Source organism: Cyphomyrmex costatus, unplaced genomic scaffold (assembly GCF_001594065.2).
Source record: "Cyphomyrmex costatus isolate MS0001 unplaced genomic scaffold, Ccosl1.0 scaffold28, whole genome shotgun sequence".
NCBI classification, from domain to species: Eukaryota; Metazoa; Arthropoda; class Insecta; order Hymenoptera; family Formicidae; genus Cyphomyrmex; species Cyphomyrmex costatus.
The window spans coordinates 159,388-181,783 of NW_017276910.1; the positions used below are offsets into that span (position 1 = coordinate 159,388).

At 30.2% G+C, this 22,396-nt stretch overlaps 1 protein-coding gene across 4 annotated transcripts; it reads right to left on the reverse strand.

The window, feature by feature from the left end:
* Positions 1-1,625: 1,625 nt before the first annotated feature.
* Sk2 (Sphingosine kinase 2) lies at positions 1,626-16,721 on the reverse strand. Of its 4 annotated transcripts, none has more exons than XM_018541217.1 (8): positions 16,230-16,721; positions 14,796-15,384; positions 5,040-5,391; positions 3,549-3,920; positions 2,841-3,085; positions 2,673-2,771; positions 2,027-2,166; positions 1,626-1,947 (listed from the first exon to the last, which is right to left on the reverse strand). In XM_018541217.1, exons 2-8 carry the CDS (start codon positions 15,349-15,351, stop codon positions 1,759-1,761), a joined length of 1,953 nt encoding a protein of 650 aa, XP_018396719.1. In that variant the 5' UTR covers positions 15,352-15,384; positions 16,230-16,721; the 3' UTR covers positions 1,626-1,758. The 4 variants fall into 4 exon arrangements, with proteins under 4 accessions (XP_018396719.1, XP_018396718.1, XP_018396720.1 ...); XM_018541216.1 differs by having other exon boundaries at positions 15,847-16,721; XM_018541218.1 differs by having other exon boundaries at positions 2,673-2,765; positions 14,796-16,721.
* Positions 16,722-22,396: the final 5,675 nt, after the last annotated feature.

The following is a 22,396-nucleotide window of genomic DNA, read 5'->3' on the forward strand; positions in this document are numbered from 1 at the left end:
GCGGAGAGACCCACGTACAAAAGGGAAGTTTTAAAGCGAGAAAAGAGAGAGAGAGAGAGAGAGGGACGAGAGGTGGATCATCGGGATTGATGGCGATCGATGATCACGACTCGCTGTTGTAAAGAGAGAATAATAAATGATACGTGTAGACTTAACAACGGTAACGTTTCGCCTTTTGTTACCTAAACATATCTCCTTGAATATTAATTATCGAAGCAAAATTCCCATATGCGTATTACAAGCGTTATGAGTTATGTTTCTAAAATGCGATAATAGAGTAAACAGTAAGTGATCAACTGTTATTTATAGCGTAAACAGGAAACGCGAAATCTCGCCATTCTCATTAAGATTTATCGTATTCAGAATTCATTATTCATAAATAGAGGTGATCCAGAATGAACTCGTTAATGTGGAAACATTAGTTCATGCGTCATGTGTGTGTGATGCTCTCTTGAATATAGGAAAACAAAACTTTTCCAACTTTTTAAATTTGCATCGCACTACTTTATGGCGACAGCACAGACTTTTGCATAACGCATAGTGCATAACAAAATCAAAGTTTCTCTTTTCCATAAAATGTAAGGGAAAAAAAGAAAGAATTCTGGTTGGTTAATTCTCTTTGACCTTTATCATGAGAAATTATGGCGAAAGTAATTTATAACTATACATGACACTGAGTCAAGATTATGTGTTATGAAAGATGATAAAAATTCGGAAAAAGCTTGATTTAAAATAAAACAACTTTTTTAAATCTCATCTTTCTCTCAATTGTGTTTATTAAATACAATAATAATCACATACACAAAAAAAAAACAATACTTTTAATTAAGAGAAAAATTGAATTAGAAAAAATTAATTAGTAGAATTGATAATTAAATTTTAATTTGCAATTTAATATTTTAAGTATAACATACGCATTATATCCATACGTATTATACGTAATCAATTTTACTCTATACACAATTTTACAATACACGATCCCTGTCATGTATCGTTCTTTATTCTTTATGTGGAAATGAAAGTAATAATGTAGTTGATATGTAATCAAATCGATTACTCTGTAGTATATTACTTATTATTAAAATACTATTTTATTTATGCAGCATATCAAATCGTAAACAATGCAACATTATTTTATTGTGCATTAAAGATGTAAGACGTAAACATATTAAAAATTGTGATAATAAAGTTTACAGTTTTCTAATGTATTTAGTTAGTATTGATTTGCAAAATAGTTGTATATGTAAAAAAGAAACAATTCATCAATTTATTTTACATCGTAACAAAATATAATATCTTACGCGTAATATTATAGTTTACAATAGTGAGCACAAATAATATCATTTTGTTGCATGTATAGATACACTGTACAAACTGATAGAAAACTTTACAAAATAGCTAAATGTATCTATTAAGATGCAACAGATTTAACCCGTCCAACTTTAGATTAATAAATAATATTCTATGTATATATTTATCAACCTCTTCATTATGAAGAGAAAAAAAGGACTTTCCCTTTCGACTGAGCGTATCGCAAGGTAATAGATTGAGGTTTAAACAGCCCTACGTAGATTGTCAATTTAAAATTTACAATCCAAAAAATCTTTTATAGATATTAATGCATATTAACAGTTTGATGTTACTATTTTGTAACTAATTTATCCTAAGCTAGCCTAGAATAAATTTCTCGTCGAATTATCTTCAAATTATTTGATTTTGTTTGATATCACCATTAAATACACATGATTATCGTTTATGTCAGGGTGTCATCACCGATGCTAAGGAAGAGAATATCTCTGCTTGTAACGGTCCGTAATCAACTTCTTCACCGTCTACGGTTATATGTCCACTTGTTCCTTCCATAGGTTCTATTCGGAATGCCTTTACAGGTATCATATCGACGCCAGGGCAAGTTACATGAGTTCCGCTACTCAGACCTAATAAAAACTAATAAACAAATACGATAAGTATCGCTGTATAATCATCGACTGTTTTCTTTTTCTTCCTGTTTCATAATATAACTTACTTGCACTAAGTTGGCCCGTGTAATACCGGCTTTAGCTATTAAAAGCCAAATAATTCCATCAGCTAATGCAGCACGTGGCGCAAAAAAATAGTCTTGTCCTAAATGTGTTTGATAAGCTGCATGTACCATTATGAATTCTCCTGAAATTTTAAATATACAATATTTTACATATATACATATACATACCGTAAAATTCATCTTTAGTTTTTATGCATTGTGAAAAACGGTACAAAAATTCTATGAATTAATTTTTTGAATGTAAGTATTGCAACTGAAATGTATTACATTATATTATATATATTTTTTCAATTATGCTTCATTACATTCGGCATTTTATTAAGTGGTACGTGACGTTACTTCGAATTCAACTGGAGTTAAATGGTTAATAAGTGATGCATTACGCGGCAACCTTTGGCACCATATTATATGACAACAAATACATGTGTCTTTGAACTCGTCTCTTGCAAGTCTTATAAACTATAAATATTAAAATTAAAGTATTTATTTCTTTCGAATATAATTTCTAAATACTTTGGTAAGAATTTAGTTAAATATATGTTTAAAAAAAAAGCAAAAAATATTGTTTAAAATTTTCGAAATTCAAATTATCAGTGAAAGACTTCCGTTATTTAAGCAATTACCTTACCTTGAATCGTTGTCCAGCAATTTGAGAGCTGCGTTGTCAGCGCCGGAAGTGTAGATGATGGCCCATACATAACTTGATTGTTACAGATGTTTTCTGCACCTTAACGATACATTTATTAATATCGATGTTATAAATTCAATAAAACTACGTTCAATTTTAGTAACATACCAATCTCTGTGCTATTATCGTCTTCCATACTGTGATAACTCGAGGCGGAACCTGTGCTGAAATAAGTCGACTTTGCTGATGTTGCAGAGTAGAAGCTGTCAAGTCTGTGTCTCCTCTCGTTTTCCGTCTCGAGAGCTAGGTTCTCAGTTATCACGTCGTTATCATCGTAACCGTTCAAATCGTTGGATGATTCACCGAAAGTATTGTAGAAACCTTTCGGTTCTGATTCAGGCTTGGCACAACACCTACATACATTTTTATTTTTCATAAATAAACGCGATAAATAATGGAAAGAAACGACATAAATAAATAATTATAAACATATATTACATTTTTCTTATTACGTGTAATATATTTGTGTAAAATTATCGAAAATATTCTCAGAGTCAAACAAGTTGATAAACTCGGTGAATATGCAGTGTGCATACATACTTCAATTTCAATAAACACACGTACACACAACATACTCACAGCGACATTATTTTTCGAGCAGATTCAGTTTCTCTCTATCTTCAAATATATAAAATAGCTTCAAGAGATTCGATGATAAAACTTTTGTACGTATACTCTGAAATCATCTTTGATATCTGGCGCGTGGCGCGTTGACAGACAATCACGCTGACTTAATATGTGCCTTAATACGTACAGTTATCTTTGTCATTACATTCTATTAAAAAATCTATTATTATCATCACGCAGAATTATTACCTGTCCAATTCATCGCCATAGCTTCTCGAATGCGACAATATGTTCTCCGCGACATAGTCCTTGTGATATATATTGCCGTTTTCCATATTTTCTGTCGGGGGAACCTTGCTGCAAGGTAAATAGGACACTTTGCCTTTATATGTTCTCAATCCTATTAAACGCGCTACGCTCCAGACAGTAAATCTTTGGCCTCCGATAGCGCGTAGTCGTTCACTTTCGATGTCAATGTCAGCGAGTAGACCCCAGCCCACCGACAGAAACGAGAAAAGGATCTGGTTTCTTGTTTCTACGCGCACAATATCCATCGATGTTTTTTTACATTTGACCGCCGACAGTGCGCTGATAAGCAAAGGATTGCGATCGTACGGTTCTCTGAAACATTATTTTATTCTAAAATTATCTTTAGCATTAAATTACCAAAGCGTCAATAGATTAAATTACAGCTATGAAAACTACGTTTAAAACATCCCGTATGAAATACAGAACGAAACTAAATCTCTGTCTTATGGCAATTAATAGAGGAAGGTTTAAAGTTTTTTTTACCTATAATTTAGAACTTCATGGTACAAATCGTACAATCTAACATTTTTGCTTTGGTTTGTGACGATTAATCAAAAACGATTAATCAAAGATAAATAAACGAGATATTTTTTTTTATTATAAAACGGATAATCTCAATATCGATATATATATAAAGTATGTATGTCAAGCAACGTGAATTAAAATAATAATGTATTTGAATGACTCGTATGTGAAGACTTTGTACATGTCAAATTGAAATTGATTCCAAAATGATAAATTTGTGATATTAAAACATTTGTTAAATGACGTTTCTTTGAAGTTTGAGGTGAGTCACTACTTTTAATTTTTAGTTAATTTCAGTTTAAAAATATTAATATTTTATTAGATTGTACATCAGATCGACTAATTTGATGGTGACTTTATCTCCAACTTTCAAGGATATATAGAGATTATGTATGCTGAAGATGACTCCAAAATAAGTCGAAACGTTCATGATTGTTATGAATAAATAGACAATTACGTAATAAGAACCACGTTTGACTCTCAATAGCCTGATCCACTGATCCATATTTTTTGTTTTTGTAAAATAATAATACTTATAGCCTACGAATTTACACTTTCGATGATTGTTGCTTGCAGTGGACTTTATTTCATATAGTTTGTTTAGATATTGAATTCTGATTCAGTAAAAATACATTAAAAAAATAGTTAAAATTATTAAAACAGTTTTCTGTTGCGAACTAGTGTTACTCCATTTTTCTCACTTTCAATGTTTTTCTTTCGAAAAACGATGTCATATTTATACAGATTATGGAATAAAATCGATAATGTTAAATTCTGTCGAGTCACATGTCACCATTCAAGGTTAATTCTATTAAAATGCAATTCTGTGACGTAAGATAATGATAATTAGGGTGCACGAGAATAACAGGTGCACGTGTTTTAAATTTATTTCTTTAACTAACTTACTTCTTAGCGTGAGCGATAGACTTTGCCAAGCCATTGCCGGAGCCGCATGGTATCACCCCGAGCGGCAATTCGCGTAGAGCTTTCTCCCAATCAGGCCTTTGGAAGATTCCGTTCACCACCTCGAAGACAATTCCATCGCCACCAACCATCAATAGACCGCTCCACTGATAAATATCCCTCGTGCGCACAAACTCGCGGGCGTAATTAGAACACTTGGTAATGTGAATCTCGTAAGATCTCTCCGCTTCCGACAAGATTGGATGGATTCTCTTCTGAAAGGTATCTCTGCCTCTGCCAGGTCCTGATTTCGGGTTTACCAACACCAGAAGTTTCCGATTCTCACCCGGACACGCTGAAACGTTAGCGAGAAAAAATGCAAAAGTTATGTATTGTTCCAAAACCTCTTATAATTATTTTGTTGTTATTTGAAAGACGCGATTTCATGGTTTTAGCATTGTCAACAAATCATTCTCGAATAAATAATTCCAATAAAACATGCAAGACGTGTGTACTACAACTTTTTAAAATAAGGCAATTCCAAATCTTCTTTTAGACAGCGGAAAATACTTTCGAAAAATCAAATTTCTAATCTTAACGAATTCCTTAGCGCATCCGCTGATCCTTATCGTATATTGTTTCCGGAGAAAACATAAACTCTTATCACAAAAGCATCGAGCATTCAGTATTCAGTATGCATCACACTGCTCTTTATTACTTTGAAGAAGTTCCGCCTTTCTCACGAAAAAGCGAAGAATCGGGCTTTAAGAAATCTTCAGCATGTGAAACAACTGCATCTTTCATTCGTATTGACATTTAGTAATTTAAAAATCCATTAATTACACAGTTCAATACTTCGTTGAAGCCTGAATAAACAAAGTATTTTTTAATGGACTTTTGATCGCTGAAAATGAATTCGGTGGTCGACTTGAGCTGTCACGTCAGTTTTTTAAGAAAATTGAGATTAAATGCCAAAATTGGCGTTCTTAGTCATATTTATCATTTATTTTGGCCAAAATAAAGTTTTTCTTAAAATTTTGTTTGCATTACTTTGAAGTGTCATCTTTTATCTTTAATATGAATTTATATTTATTACAATACGATTCTTTTCATATACATATTATAATTAGCATATTATCATTAAATTGTATATTGATAATAATTATTTATTCCATTTAATGATTTAAACTTAATGTGATAGTTTAATTTCACTTTCAGGAAAATTTCGTTTTCAGCAAACAAGTCTATCGAAACATTCTATTCAGAGAGATCTTAAAAAGTTTTTAATATTTCAATACATTCACAATAATCACGTTAGGGAATTAATATTTGTGTTCATAACACATTTCTGTCATTTATCGAGACTTATATATTCGCTATGTAGACATATGTACTTTGATAACTGACTTGACACCAAATAAATAATAGCTTAATCATGATTGCATAATAGGTAGCAGTTGCATTTTCCATGTGTGACTACGACGTATAAAAGAGTATAAACGTTTCTCTCTTCTAACGAAACACATAAAACATTATGTGTACAAAAAATCAACAAATTAGCAAATCAAATAATCCTTCAAGAATATATACTTGATTTTTCATTTGCTGCTATTTTTCTTTGTGGCTGTGCTAACTTTAGTCTTAATCTAGCACAGCCATGGGTTTTAACGAATCGGCTGGAGCAAAAAGATCGGGAATAGAGCAAAAAAATAGCAAAAAAATATGTTATTGGTCGTGTTTGATTGTGCTGAAGTGGCTGTGCCAGCTTAATAGACGTATTAGACATACTTTTAGATATAATTTTTTCATATTTTACGAAAAATTTAATATCTCAATGAAAAAAATCTCAGAGGTTTTGTATCACGCATTTTGAAGCGTAGTAATAGGGCTTTAAATTTGAATCTTTTGTCTACGATTAATTTCGAAAATAAAAAATATTTAAAAAAAGATAAAAAATGTTTACTATAATGTGCTTGATTGATTGGTATTTTTAGTATTAGTATATTTCGTTTCGAAATTAAAAAACATTTTAGAAAAAGTAAGTTTTTACATAATAAAATTTTACATAAAAAATTCTATCTTTACAAAAAATTCCCATACAAATTTTTTTTTTAAAAACGTTTTAAAACTTAGGAAGCTTACTTTCAGATATAATACTTCTGTATTAAATTTTGTTTGCTGACGTTTCATTAAACTCTAACGCTTTAAAGTAAAACCAAAATTTTGCAAAAATATCATTTTTCAATTTTATATAATTTAAGAGCAAAATATCGTAGACAACAGATTCAAATACAGATTCGAAAGTCGAAGATTTCGCCCTTTCTTTATACTTTAAGATACGTAGTCGAAAACTTTTTTTTCGCCGAGAGACAAATAAATTTCCAATACAAAATGCAAAAAATGTACAATGCAAAAGAATTCTAAGTGCCTAATGCATTTACACAAGGCTGTATATTGAGTAGGAGCAGTGTTAGAATTAGGTTAATTTAAATTAGGTTAAATTTAACAACATAGATTTAACAGTGTGTGTATGTTATATCTTTTTTGTTATTATAAACTAAAATTTAAAATATATCAAATACTTTTGTATAAATATTTTAAGTATGCAAAATAACTTAATGCAAAATTTTATTGCAATTCATCTCGATTAGTTACACAAAGATTTAAAACAAATAAATATTTTATTTATTTATAGAACAATTAATTCGATATCGTGCAATGTAACTTTTTATAAATCTTTTAAATACTTAAAATACTTCTATTAAATATTGAAATTTTTGTCATTCTTTTAATACATTTCTATACCATTCAATTGGAGCACAAATAAAAAAATACTACTTGACAATACTTGTTGAAATAATTTTTTATTCATATCGTCACTAAATTTCTTTTTACTTTTCTTTTATTACTTTTAAATGCAAATAAAACTGGTAATATTTTCATAATTTTTTTATTATTTTAAAATACCATTCATATCTCATCTCATGTCTTCTTAATATTAAAAATCGAAAATTCTTTTTGATATATAAATTAAAAAAGCTTCAATTTTTCTCTCTCTCTCTCTCTCTCTACACAAAGAGTTGACTTTATCTTTATATTTATCATTTATTTACTTGCGATACAAGATAATTAAATAAATGCGATCTAATGTTAAATAGCCTGAAACGTTCAATGTCGTATATCGTAGAGTGTTATTGTCTCGATTATTGTCTAACGTCAATAATAAGATAAATGATATATATACGATACTTTTTGCAACGCGCGTTGTTGAGACAAGAAAAATAAAACGCATAAGATCGGCGCTAAAAGCACTATGACAGCACTATCAATAACAAAAAAAAAGATTGTTAAAGGATGTTTGTGCAGGAGAATTTTACTTGGAAAATGTTAAGACTAAGTGTTTTTCATTAATAGAATTACATAAGACTCCTCTTTAAGTAATTCCATGAATATATTAAAAATTAACATTATATGCATATAACTCCATAATTTGTAATTTATCGATAAAATTAAACAACATTCAATAAATCAATTAAATAACCCGAAAGAAATTCCAGATGGGTAAGTTATTTGCATATGATGAAAAACTTTTTTGCTAATCTTGTTTCGCATCTTTCCTTGCGAGCGCATCAACTGACAATACAGCATAATTCGCATCAAAGGAATAGGAAAGAAAAAATACGCGAGCGTTGATTAGCCGAGCCTTTCTAATTTTAAATCGAGGTAACTGAAGGCGTCACGAAAAAAATCCAAGGAGACAACAAGAAACTCACAGAAATCTTGTCATTTTCTGAAATATGCGTGTGCACGCGTAGAGAAACTCGCGCACTCTCGGCTTTCTCGTAAAACTCTTCCAACGATAGAGCGCTCAGAAAGGTGCTTATTGTTTTTCAATTCTATATCAACGTTTACTAGATCATAAATAATGTATTATGTAACCGCAAACATAACGCAATTTGTGTCGTGGTGGCTTGTTATGAGCACGCAATCCTTTCCCAACTTCCGCGTTATTTGAAATAATATCGAGCGCGTACGAATGAAATAGACGGATAGACGACCAATACTTTTGATACTGCCAACGTCATTGTATATTTAATTAAGGATATGACGCTATTATGAACAGCGATTTATGTACAATACGATATTAAAAGAAATACGAACTTATAACACTATTAAGCTTGTACAAAAATAACAGTTTTACGGCCTTCAGGGGTTATCAAAAACAAGATAAAATAAATTATCGCTAAAGATATGACAAATTTGTCTTATTCTTTATTTTGTTTGTGTGATAAGAGAGTCTTTCCCACACAGATTTATCAATAAATATAAACGTTTCAAAAAAAAAATAATTTTCTGTCTGACGTATTTAAAATACAAAAAATTAAGACAATTACGCGTGTGTTTACATAATTTGTTTCAAAAACTATTTTTATAATATCAATTTTCGTGGCTTATTCATCGTTATAGCATAAATTAAAGTTATCAACCGTATTCTCTTAATTCTGTATTCTTTTTGAGATAAAATTTTAAGTCATTAATTAAAATTTTACATTTATAAAATTATATTAATAAGAACTGTCAATAAAAATTATGTGTTTCCAAAATTTTATATTTTATTAAATATCTATTTAAATATTTTCAACGCATGAAATATATTATACTCTCTTCTTTCGCCTCCGAATAATAAACTCTTTTTAAAAAATTATAACCTATAAAGATACTACCTATAAAAGATACCGAACTTCGTTGTTACCATTTAAAGAATAAACATTACTACCGCATTCTCAATAAATTTTTCAAGTTCGAATAAAACGGCGTACCGGACTTTCCTTCTTTGTACTTGAAAATGACGCTTATGTACAACAATGCTAAATCGTGTTCGCGCGAACTCGTGTATTTGTGCGTCACGGAAAAATTTCAATCGGATACCAATGTTGAAATCATACAACGTATGCCAACAGGAAGATTGGAAAAATTATAAACCTGGAAGCTGCATTTCGCAATCAAGACACCTTATACCGCGATATTATGATAACAATTGCGTTCGCGATCAAGCAAAGTCAAAGTTACAAAAATATAACATCTCACATATACACCGTAATTGTATCATACAATAAAATCATTTCGAGACATCGTGCAGACGGACGTAAAGTAGACGTTTACCCAACGACTGAATTAGCTGACACGATTTTAAATTATCTTACGATATTTATAAAAAAATATTTATAAAGAGACAAAAATTATTAATCAATCATAACTTGAATGACGCTGAATAAGCGTTTTGTTTATCTCAGAGTTGAACAAAATTTTACATTTTTAAATAAGATAAAGTCCGTACCAGTGAAGAAAACAACCACTATTAATTTCTGGAACAAATCGATAAAAATTGGTCTTTTCTCAAAATAATAAAACAAATAAAAAATCTTTTTTTTTTCAATATTCTAATTTACAAGCACCCTACATCTATATTTGTAAAAAATTTCAATTCTGTTACTGCTATATTTTTGTTATTAACAATTAATGTAAAATTCAGTAACTTTATTTATACTTTTATTCATATTAATAAGTTATTATTTTCAAAAATATATTTTACATATTCATCTGCATCATCAACGCAATCCGATAAACTATATCTATATCAGTTATGAGTCTTAGCCTCCTACATAGAGAGCAATCAGAATCGGGCATTGATTTCCTCTAATTTTCTCAAGAGTTTCAGTAGTATTTTTCAATAGTATTTTCAGTAATATTTTTAGTTCCTACAGAAGTGAGTTAATTTACTTTACATATCAATTTAATTAAAAAATCTTTATTACTATAAGATTTCGTTTACCTGTAAATTATAATATGATTCAATAATTAAAAAGATATTTTATATAAGGATGTACAATGACATTTCAATGTTAAATGTTAATCATTTTTATAGTTTTTGTCACTTTATTTCATTGAGTAAAATAAGAGAGAATAAAAACCGAATAACATTTTTTCCATCCTTTGAACTTTCTTGACTAACCTTGTTTATCTGCAGTTTTCTTACACTCTATGCAAATATGCAACATAAAAAGTCATAATAACTAGAGAATGTCCATACGCAATCAGTTGAAATCAAAGCAAATAAAACTTAAAGCTAATATACATCGAAATTCAATTATAATCTACTCTTTAAAATAATGATGAGTTTTCAAAATACAAATGCTGCAACTCTAGTATAATGTAAATTTTATTCTCCTTATCAGAGGTCTCTTATCAGAGTTGTGGTATTCTTTCTTATAGAAAAATTCTTTATGAAAACCTTCGAAATCAATTTTCTTTCACTACCTAAAAAATGTTAACTTTTTCTGATATCATTTTTCTGTTAACAGAGCGATATGCTAAAATCAGTATTATAATACACTGAAAAAAATGTACTAAAGTTTTCATAAATATTTGTTTGACTAATATACTTAATGTTTACTTACAATAAAAGAATATTTACTAAAAAAATGATAGTTAAATCAAATTAATGGTTCATGGTCCAAAATAATATATAATATTATAAATATTCAGCCAATATACTATTCAAAAAATATTTATTAAAATGTAATACATTTTTCTCTCAGTTATATAAATTTTGCTCATAAATTTTCAAGCTATTAAGTGAATGTTTTTCTTCAAATTGTTTGCAATTATTAAGAAGTCAATAATTAGAAATTTACAAGTCATATTCCATTTAAAAAAATTTATCTCATGTTCAAGGTACAGTGTCGTTTCATTCTTCTAATATTTCAAAAAAAATTTCTAGAAAAAGTCTCTAACGTCATCACTTTGCAAAAAAGATATTTGCAAAATTTCAATATACCCATAAGATTCTCAAGAACTACTAACACATAGTGAAAAATATTTTATTTCCCACTATCTTATTTCATTATCTCTACAAAGTTTTGAAATTGATGATGAAATATATCATTTATTCACATATATACTAAATGTAAGAAGTCACACACATAAACACATTCCTTATATCTTTATTGCTAAAACTTGTAAATCGCAAGATCACGTGGACTATGTGATACGCGTAATGACTGAAATTACAGATTACATAAGTAGTTACGAAAACGTACAGTCTACAGGAACTAATCACTAAAATATAGTATGTTGTGTTGTATGTGTGTGTTATAGCCTATAGATATAATTTGCATTTGCACACAAAAGCAATGCACAGAGAGAGCATAAGGAATCATTACATACTCGATAACAAACACATTACCAGACAACCTCTGATGTAAGAAAAAAATTAAATGTCTAAAGAAAAAAGTTTCAAACCAACACAAGTTATTTCTATACTTCTGTAGAAGGGAATTTCTAAATATACGATATTATCAATATTATCATTTTGCCATATTCTCAGAACGAAAGTTAAATTATTTCCTTGATTATTTCATTTCCGACATTCCAATACTGATCTGTTCGCGTTGCTTGCACTTTTTACACTCAGCATCTTCGTTTTCTCTCTTTATCAACTCTCTAAATATCTATCTCATTTTAAGTTGAAAAATTTTTAGGAATTTCAAGCAACGCGAACAAACGTTTTATTATGGAGTTTTCAAACAAAACTATTTGTGAAAAATCTCAAAGTCAATTTTACATCATTACACAGAAAGAGTTGATTTTGCTAAAAATTTAGGCAAAGATTTGAAAATAATTTTGTTGGACCACACATTAAAATAATTATGTAGGACGTTCAGATATAAGTAATGCTGCAAAAAGTTATTAGTATCTAGCTAAATTTTTTCGATCGATTTGCTACTAATCAAAGGTTGTTACATATAAATTTATTCCATGTGCATAAAATATTTTTTCTTATCTCCGAGTAAATGACAAAAAAAGATAAAAAAGAAAAAAATTATAGCTTTACAACTAAAATTGTGTAAACTCGAAAAAAATTAATTTTTTAGTTTTTTAAAGAAAAAGTATTTAAATATATTGATTAACTATTTAGTAACTGATGATATTTCATCAGTAACTGATGAGATATCATCAATTACTGAATATTTAATCAGTTTATTGAAACACTTTTTCCTAATTGATTTTAAAAAATTTTATTTTATTCTTATTTACTTTTTCATAAAATATCTTTAAAACTCTAGTAATAGAATTATCCTTCTTCATATCTGGCTTGCCATTAATAACGAAACACGCTGTATCAGTCGCGCCTAATCCGATCGCTGTATAGAAATGCGTAAGTCTGAATGAGGTATAATTTTAAAGCAATCATATAAGAAAAAGATAATATTGTACGTGTGCATACATGCTATTGTATAATAATACAACACGGAAAACAAATAATTGCAGTCATACAGGTCGGATATACGTATTCATATCTTAGTTCTTACATTTAAGATCGTCTTGAATACATACTGAGAAAAAATTATTTACTTAACTAAATTAATAATTTAATTTGTCTTTATTTTTCTTCGTTGAAGAATATATATGTATTTAAGGCTGGTATTGTCAATTCTTATTTCAAGATTGTCTCAACTAATGTCTTAAGATGTTAAGACTAAACTTAAGAGTCTTGAATGTAAGAACTAACTATGAATATCGGCCTAAGTCAAATTGTCTTAAAAACGAAATAAAGACGAAGCAAATAAATTTAATCAAATAAATAATTATTTTCTCAGTGTAACCTTCAGATATTATAAATCAATCACAAAACTGTATATTAACATTTTAAAACATAACTTGAAATGATTTTGAAATAAAGAACTCTCTCTTTCTCTAGTCTAATACTAATCATAATTCATAAACTGTAAAACTAAGTTTCGTAATGTAGGTAACTATATAGATAACACTAATTTCCTGATATAGATTCGATTATCTTACATACATTCGAGTAGTACATAATCCCATAAATATCAGAATGTACATATGTTGGTGTAACTCATTGCATGCTTATCATTGTAAAATTTTTCATCAAATTAAAACGTTATCATTTTGTATAATTTTTCATCAAATTAAAATATGCTTATCATTCTGTAAAATTTTTCATCAAGTTAAAACAATAAATAAAGTGGCCGTTATGAAATTAGTAGATATATATCATTCGGTGCACAATAAAATAACATTTTGCAATAATCGGTTAATTGTTGTTTACAATTTGACTTTGCAAATCAAATTGCTCAATGATGTATGAATTAGTAGATATATATCATTCGGTGCACAATAAAATAACATTTTGCAATAATTGGTTAATTGTTGTTTACAATTTGACTTTGCAAATCAAATTGCTCAATGATGTAATAGATTAAGATCTGTTTTAAATGTATTTACGCCTTTTAAACGCGCAGCCGGATGTATTACCGGATGCTGTTATTGTTATTACGCAGACTCTATAAAAGGACAATTCGCAAAGAAAAAGGCAGAAATTGACTTAAAAAAAATTATCATCGGAACGATAGAGTATTTGATCACTCGCATCGACAATTTTATATATTCATCTAAAGCTGTAATCACATTATCAATTGCCAATTGGATTAGCGTTAACTTTTCAACCAATCGAAATGAAGCAGTCACCGTTTGATTTGCGCTGATTGATTGAACAGTAATCGCCAATCACGATCGCAAGCCCAATCGGCAATCGCTAATACGATTACAACGCAGAATCATATATAAAATATATATTGTTAATCGGTGCTTTTTATTTTTACTCCGTCGATCGACGAGGATCTTTGAAAACGTGAAAATCAACGAGCTTATCACACAAGACAGTCCTAAACTCACCCCCGACCAACGTCTCCAAGTTCCCGTGGCTGGGGCTCATGAGGTTTTTCGGCACCGGCACATTGGCGACCAAGCACTTGATCGCTAATCGCCACCTGCTAGCCTCGCGCAGATTATCCTCGTACTTGTCGAAGCTGCGGAAGCGCAGAGTGATTGTAGTACGTTCGCGCCTCAACGTGACCTTCATGCGCGTCTTCTTCAACGTGTACGCGTATATGTAGAGGTATGCCGACGTGTCAAGCTCGTCGCACTGCTGATAGAGCTCGGCCGACTCCACCAGCTTCATCTGCGATTTGGACGCGCCCGGTCGGCAGGCGCAGCTGCCCGTGTTCCTGCGCTTCGACCGCATGCATCTGCAACCGATGATGTCACCTAAGGCGATCGTCTCGATCTTCGTGGCGCCGTTGTGCTCCTTCTGCAGGCTCAGACCTTTCTCCGTCAGCTTCACCTTGTAATACGTGTTCCGTTTCGACGTCACGTAAAAAATCTCCTCGAGGACGGCGCTCGAGGTACCTTGCACGCTGTCCTCCATGGGCCAACGCTTGCGTTCCACCATTTGTTCGAGGAACAAGTCAGAAAGTCGGAGTACCTTGAAGAGAGAAAAGAAAAAAGAAAAAGAAAAGATCTCTCTCTTCTTTCTCGCTTTATCAGTCAAGTGTTATCGCGACGCTGTCGCGTCGGGTCGTCGCGACTCTTCGCCGCTCTCTTCTTTGCACGTCCGCTGTGATTTCTTATCCGCGCGCATACGGCGATCGATTGGACGACGATCGCATTTGAATTCCAAGGAAGGGAAAGATTGTCGTAAACAAACCAGCTAGATATCCCGGTCAAGATTATTTGCACACAGATGTTTGTAAAGAGCGTCGTGAAGCGCGGCTGTGCGCGTTCACGCTTTTCGGTTCTTCGATAACGTAATCAATGTAATAACGAGAAATCGGTCGACCGGCGTTCTCTAACGTAGACACAAACACACACACACACACACACACACAACTCGTGGCGGCAGTTAGCACGTGCGGGCCCCAGCGGATGGAAAAGACGCGGAGTATACCTTCTAACGACTATCGTCGAGGCACCGCGTCATGGCTCAACCGAGGTTCGAGGGACGCTACGAAATAATGGCCCCGAGAGTCGCCCGCTGTATGCCCTCCGCCCGTGGGACGAAGTAGTGAAATCTTCCGATATCAAATCACACTGGTATTATCGACGATCACTCACGAGCGAGTCTTGAGACCACACCATGCACACCTGCGTTAAGCCGCGGACTCGAGCTAAGGTCCGCTCTCCGGCGACTAACTTATCTAGTCACTATTCGGATCGACGCGCGCCAGCGACCCGCAAGCCGAACGGCGCACTCCAAGTGACGTCGACCGATGTTATTCAAATGCACGGGTTGTCACACGGAGCGACAGAGCCGAAGAAACAACTCCATACCCGTTCCAGGCCCGTATTCGTCGGGGCTGCTAACCCTACGAGAGCCAGCAACAGCAGTAACAGCGGCGGCGGCGGCGGTGCGCGTCCCCTCCCACCACCGCTACACCCCTCTCTACGATGCACAGAGCGCCTGACTTACCTCCCCCTCTCCAGCTGCGCGGTGAACTTTAAGGCTGCGCCACGCCAACGAGGTCCCAACGGAGATTCAGTAATCCGGTCTTTAAACCATCTCCGATTAACTTTGGCTACCTTATTGTATCTTTTTCAGTAAAAAAATATACGGTTAACGTAAAAGTGTAACACGACGAATCGTTACATCCTCGACTCCGGCTCGATTCGATGCTCGTTTTACGCTCGTGGGCATTATTTGTCCTTGTTTAACGTATAGTTAAACAAGGATGAAATGATCTCAAAGCCTCGCAAGCATGAATCGAGCTGCATCACTAGTCGTTTGTCAATAAAAAAACAAAAAATGAAATAATGTTATACCAATTGTGCTACATTTGTTTATTCTCTCATCGGAAAACACTCGTTTTGTTATCGGACGATTAATTTTTAAAATTGCCAACTACAAAACTTAAAAAACTGATCGTATCATTTTATCTTCCCTGTTCATTTTTGCAAATTATAGTTTTTATTATTTTTTGTAAAATGCAATAAAAAAAAAAAACTTTTACTTAATATAATTAAATTTGATTAAAATAATTAAGAAATCAGGATGTATATAGAGATTATATTAGTTTTCAGCTTTGCAGTTGGCAATTCTTGAATTTATAATCGAAAAAATTAAGCAGAGATAAGACCGGCCTAAATAAGAGTTGCGTTTTAAGGCCAGAGCACAGATCATCTTTGCATAACGCGTAATGCATAAAACATAAAGAAATCGACTAAAAAATCGGAGTCTTTTATTTTATAGAAAGGAAGGACATGAAAGATTTTGTTTGGTTTATATTCTTACGCATATTATGCGCTATTCATTATACAAGATTGTGCTTCCGCTCTTAAGAAAACCTATTATGTAAAGTAACACATTACATAAGTAGTACATTTTAAATATATAATTTAACGATTACTTTGATGAAATGATTTGATGAAATAAACAGTAACTGGCTCGTTTACAGATAATTGTAATGAATGGAGTTTACAAGATTATACAATCTGATATGTTCGTGCAAAGATACAATTAGCAATAATATTCTTTATGATATATCAACGTATTTCACTTGAATGTCTTGTAAATATTCTAATATTTTTTAATACTCGTTTTAAAACAAATTTTTTTTTCTGTAAAATATATAATTGTTAAAATGAATACTCTTTTTTAAGTACACATTAAATAGACATGTTTGATTATATTAAAAAGATATTTGTAGGCGATAAAATTAGAAATAAAGGAAATTGCTTTAGAAACAACACAATACGAGAGTATTTTGTATTTAAAACTATACAACAATGGAAAAATGATGTATTAGAAAAAGATTTCATAATTCTAAAATATTAGTATTTTTTTCTTGCACTTTATTACAGTTATAGATCTACGAAAGCAGTTTGATAAGTTAATAACTTTTTAAGTCCTATTTTAGCGAAGAAAACTTCTAATTCCAAAACAATGCAATGTTTACGTTACTAGTATGTAAAATAGGATGTTGATTTGATCTCTATGAATAGATGACATATTTTTAACAAACATTTTACAAATATTTTTACAAAATTATTACAAAATATTTACAAAATTAAGAAGAGACAAAGGCCTTTTTCTTTATACAAAATAATAAACATAAAAATGGCATTGTAAGAGTCACATAAATAAGAATAATAATTTAAACAGCAAATTTAAAAATCATATATCATTTTAACATTACCTATTGAAACAACGCTTAAAACTAACTTATAATACAACATAAAAACGACAAAGATGTATGACATTATATTACATTATACATATTAACTAGTTTCGACCACATATTTTGGTCCTCTTTAGAATAGAAATTGAATTATACATATCGTCAAACGGACTGAGAAAGATCTGTTATATAAGTCTGTAAAAACAATATGGGTTAAATGACTATCGATTTAAAGTGAACATAGAATATTAGAAATAATTATGATTTTTTTAAAATTATAGATAAACGCATCAAGACATAAGAACATATTACAATCAAAAGTTAAATAATTCAGAACTTCAAAAAAATAATTAACAATGTGCAAACATATCTAAAGATTTTTGTCTCAACTTAAAACTAAAAATGATTCTGAATTATTTAACTTTTGATTGTAATATATGTTCTTATGTGTCTTGATACGTTTATCTATAATTTTTTAATTTTTTAAAAATTTTTATTGTTTTTGCAGACTTATATAACAATTCTATAAATCTTTCTCAGTCCGTTTGACGATATGTATAATTCAATTTCTATTCTGAAGAGGACCAAAATATATGGTCGAAACTAGTTAATATGTATAATGTAATATAATGTCATACATCTTTGTCGTTTTTATGTTGTATTATAAGTTAGTTAAGCGTTGTTTCAATAGGTAATTAATATTACCTATTGATATATTTTAATAAATATATGATTTTTAAATTTGCTGTTTAAATTATTATTTTTATTTATGTGACTCTTACAATGCCATTTTTATGTTTATTATTTTACAAAATATTCATCATAAATATTATAAAAAACTTTTAGTCTATACGTTTTAATGATATTTCGAATAAAGCTTTTATAAATAATATGCATAAATATTATATAAAATGTTATTTAATTATAAAATAATTCAAAAAATTAAATAGTAATATCTATGAATATTTATCATACTATACCATTTGGATGGAAATCTGTTGAATTAAAAAGAAATAAAAACAGAAAAAAGTACGTTATGGAAGAAAATATACATTTACTTTAGATTAGCAAAGAGAAAAAGTAATAGAGAATTAATTTCGTAAATGTTATATAATGTCAAAGTTGACTTGAAGCTTTGCACTTCGTATTTGTTCGGATTTATTTCATCCTTTTACTTTTTCAATTAATTGTCTGTCCCAATTTAAAACAATACAATTAACTATTTAAATATTTATTAATTTTATTCTTTCTTTCTCTCTTCGAACGCGAATTGTCTTAAAACTATTATATTTAATAGAGGCAATATTGAATTGTTAACACTGTGCGCTGACGCTATATTTTGGCAGTGTAAAGCAGCTTTAAAGTTCTTTGCCGTGTAAGAAGAAAAAGGAAGCAAAGTGCACAGTTGCACGATAAAGTGACGGACAACGACACAACAAGGACCCTTGACATGAATAATGATATATTATAACTATAAATAATGATAGAATTCAAATATATTTAATATTCATAGAATTTGTAAAATAAAACAAAACATTTGAAAAATATGGAATTCAATTTTGTTTCATGTTTAATTTTAAATTTATTTTCTCAATTAAAACGACGCATTTATATTGATGTATCTTAATGTAGTTCCATTTGTTATACATTATTCTGACGAAAATAAAAATCAGAGAGTAAGCTGAATGTAAAGGAATAATAACAGAAGATTGAATTTTAAACTGGATACTTTATTAACCATTTCTTAATCTTTTAAGTAAATATCCGATTAAAAGTATTTGAATTTTTGGAAGTGACAAATGAATTAAAATTTGTTATATTTCACAGTTGAAATTATAATTTTTAAAATTTAAAAATAACTTTGCACGCAGGCATGTTGAATTGTATAGTATATCCTTCTGTTAATAAAAATTTTCGACGATTTCATACTTTGTTAAAAAAATGTATTTTATCTATTAATTTTACAAAATACTTTTACATTATTTACAATTTTTTATATATCTTATATAAATATACATAACTATGAATTGCTAAACAGCTGTTTTACCGAGGAATTAAACGTGGAACATATGTATGCGTAATTAAAAAAGAACTATATATATATGTAAATAAATTTTGGCCGATTTTAAGAAGATAAGTCAAATTTGAGCATAAAAAAGATTAGTATAATGTAAATATTTATTAAGATATAAATTTATTATAAAAAATTCAATATTTTAACAAAGAGAGAGTTTTTAACAAATAAATTATAGAGATGTATAGTAAATATAAATTATATACAAATATTTATCCGAGCAGTAAGTTATTGAAATATAAAGGTTTAAAAACTAATAATAAATTACGATTAAACGGTCGTTTAAGTTATCTGAGCATCAATATGCGACATATGTTAATAATCGCGTTCATGGACACTATTATAGACAAGATTATGCACGTATAACGTTTACGTAATACCGTTTGTTACGTATAACATTTGCTAATTTTAAGGTAAACATTGTAATTACAAACTTTTTGACGTCGCATCGTGTGTATATTAAAATTATCATTAATATAACGTCTTCTATTTTTAAAAGAGGTTTTCAAATCGCATTTCAATATTTGCGATTTATAAATCAGAATTGTGTTTAATTGACATTTTTAAATACTTAATAAATGTAAACAATATTTAAGTATAACAAGAAATAAATAAAAAGTATAGTTCACTGAAGGTATAGTTACAATAAATGCTTTGAAGCATTTGATTGATCAATCAGAAGAAAGAATTTTACTAATTGATCAATCAAAGAATGAGATGCTTCAAAGCATTTATAGCATCAAGTAGATCGCAGGCCAAATCAATTAATAAAGATACGAATGAGGGTTCACTTTACGCAATGTACAAATATTTCAGGTATGCATCAAATTTCAAAATTTATGTTCCTACGTACATAAGATAAATTTTTCAATGTTCTGACGAGGATCATATTATGTGCAAATGCAGCTTTTACAGAGTATATAAAAACATATGATTTTAATAATAACGTCAACGGAGATACCAGAATGGCAGTACATTATAAAAAGTTGTGGTTTTAGAGAAATTGTAAAAAGTAAACGTTTAAATTTATAAGAATCTACATCAATAGTAACAAACACTCACGCAATTGTTTAATCTGCTGAACTAATAGTGTGTTATTATAGTGCTATCTTACAGTGATACAGCAAATTATTATAACATATTTTCTATTATTTATTTGATAAACGGATATGATAAAATCTTGTAAAAATAAAACAGTAAAAGCTATGCTCTAAATATTGATTAGTATTATACAAAAAACAAAACATAATATGATTTGAGAAAATTTTATTTATTTATTTTTTATAAGTTTTATTATGTCCACGTTTACTACACAAATAACAACAAATGAATTGTAATTTTGCTGCGCCAATGCAAGATAGCAGCCTTCAAAGATTAACACTTCCCCTTCCTGTTAACGTCAATCACTTCGCTCAATATATATAGGAGTAGGAGCTTAAACCCGTAATTACACGGGTTGCTGATTGTCGGTTTTCGATTAGATTTTGCCAATTACGTTGCAGTAAACTCATATTTGCTACATCATTAATCAATCATAGTCGAATGTGAGAAGAATAATCGATTATGATTGGTCAATTTCTTATAGCTTGAGACTATAAGGCTATTTTCACAAATAGTAATTTGTGTTAAGCGTGAGGATATATCCACACAACTTGCATAGTTGCATAAACGTATGCATGAAGAAAATCATCCAATCGCATTTCTCTTATAAAGACGCACGTAAAATGTGATTGGAAAATTTTGGATATACCACTTACTTGCGTCAGCCAATCGAATCGTGATTTAAGGTACTTTTCATGAACCGTTCAAACTGGCTGTTTTAGCGATAACAATCATCACGTGATTTATTTGTCGTTGAAACGGCTAGTTTCAGCTGTCAAGTATAAAATATACCTTTTATTGTAGAAAACCTATAAAGTCTGATCTACAGCAATGTAAACGTAGTTGTGATTACAGTTGTAATTCACCAATTACAGTTGGATATTCTCCTCGTATTCAACTGTGATTGGTCAATTCTTACAATTGCAACCATTTACAACTACATTTACACAATTGTAGATATCGGACTAGGAAATATTAGAAATAAGATTTTAATTTACCAGAAACCGTGTATTCTGGTGTAACCAGTTTCTGATAGGTTAAAATCTGAATAATAGTTTTTAATTTCTTCCATTTTGCGCAGCAAACAAATGGTTACCGTCGGTAGCGCGATTATTACGCATTCTTTACATCTCGTATAAAATATCATC

Bases quoted from the DNA above. Each gene is read 5' to 3' on its own strand.
- Sk2 (XM_018541217.1), bottom strand. From the start codon at position 15,351: ATGGTGGAACGCAAGCGTTGGCCCATGGAGGACAGCGTGCAAGGTACC. The intron at 5,392-14,795 runs GTGAGTTTAGGA...CTAACGTTTCAG, and splicing joins CTTGGAGACGTTGGTCGGGG to CGTGTCCGGGTGAGAATCGG. The intron at 1,948-2,026 runs GTAAGTTATATT...TTTGTTTATTAG, and splicing joins CACGGGCCAACTTAGTGCAA to TTTTTATTAGGTCTGAGTAG.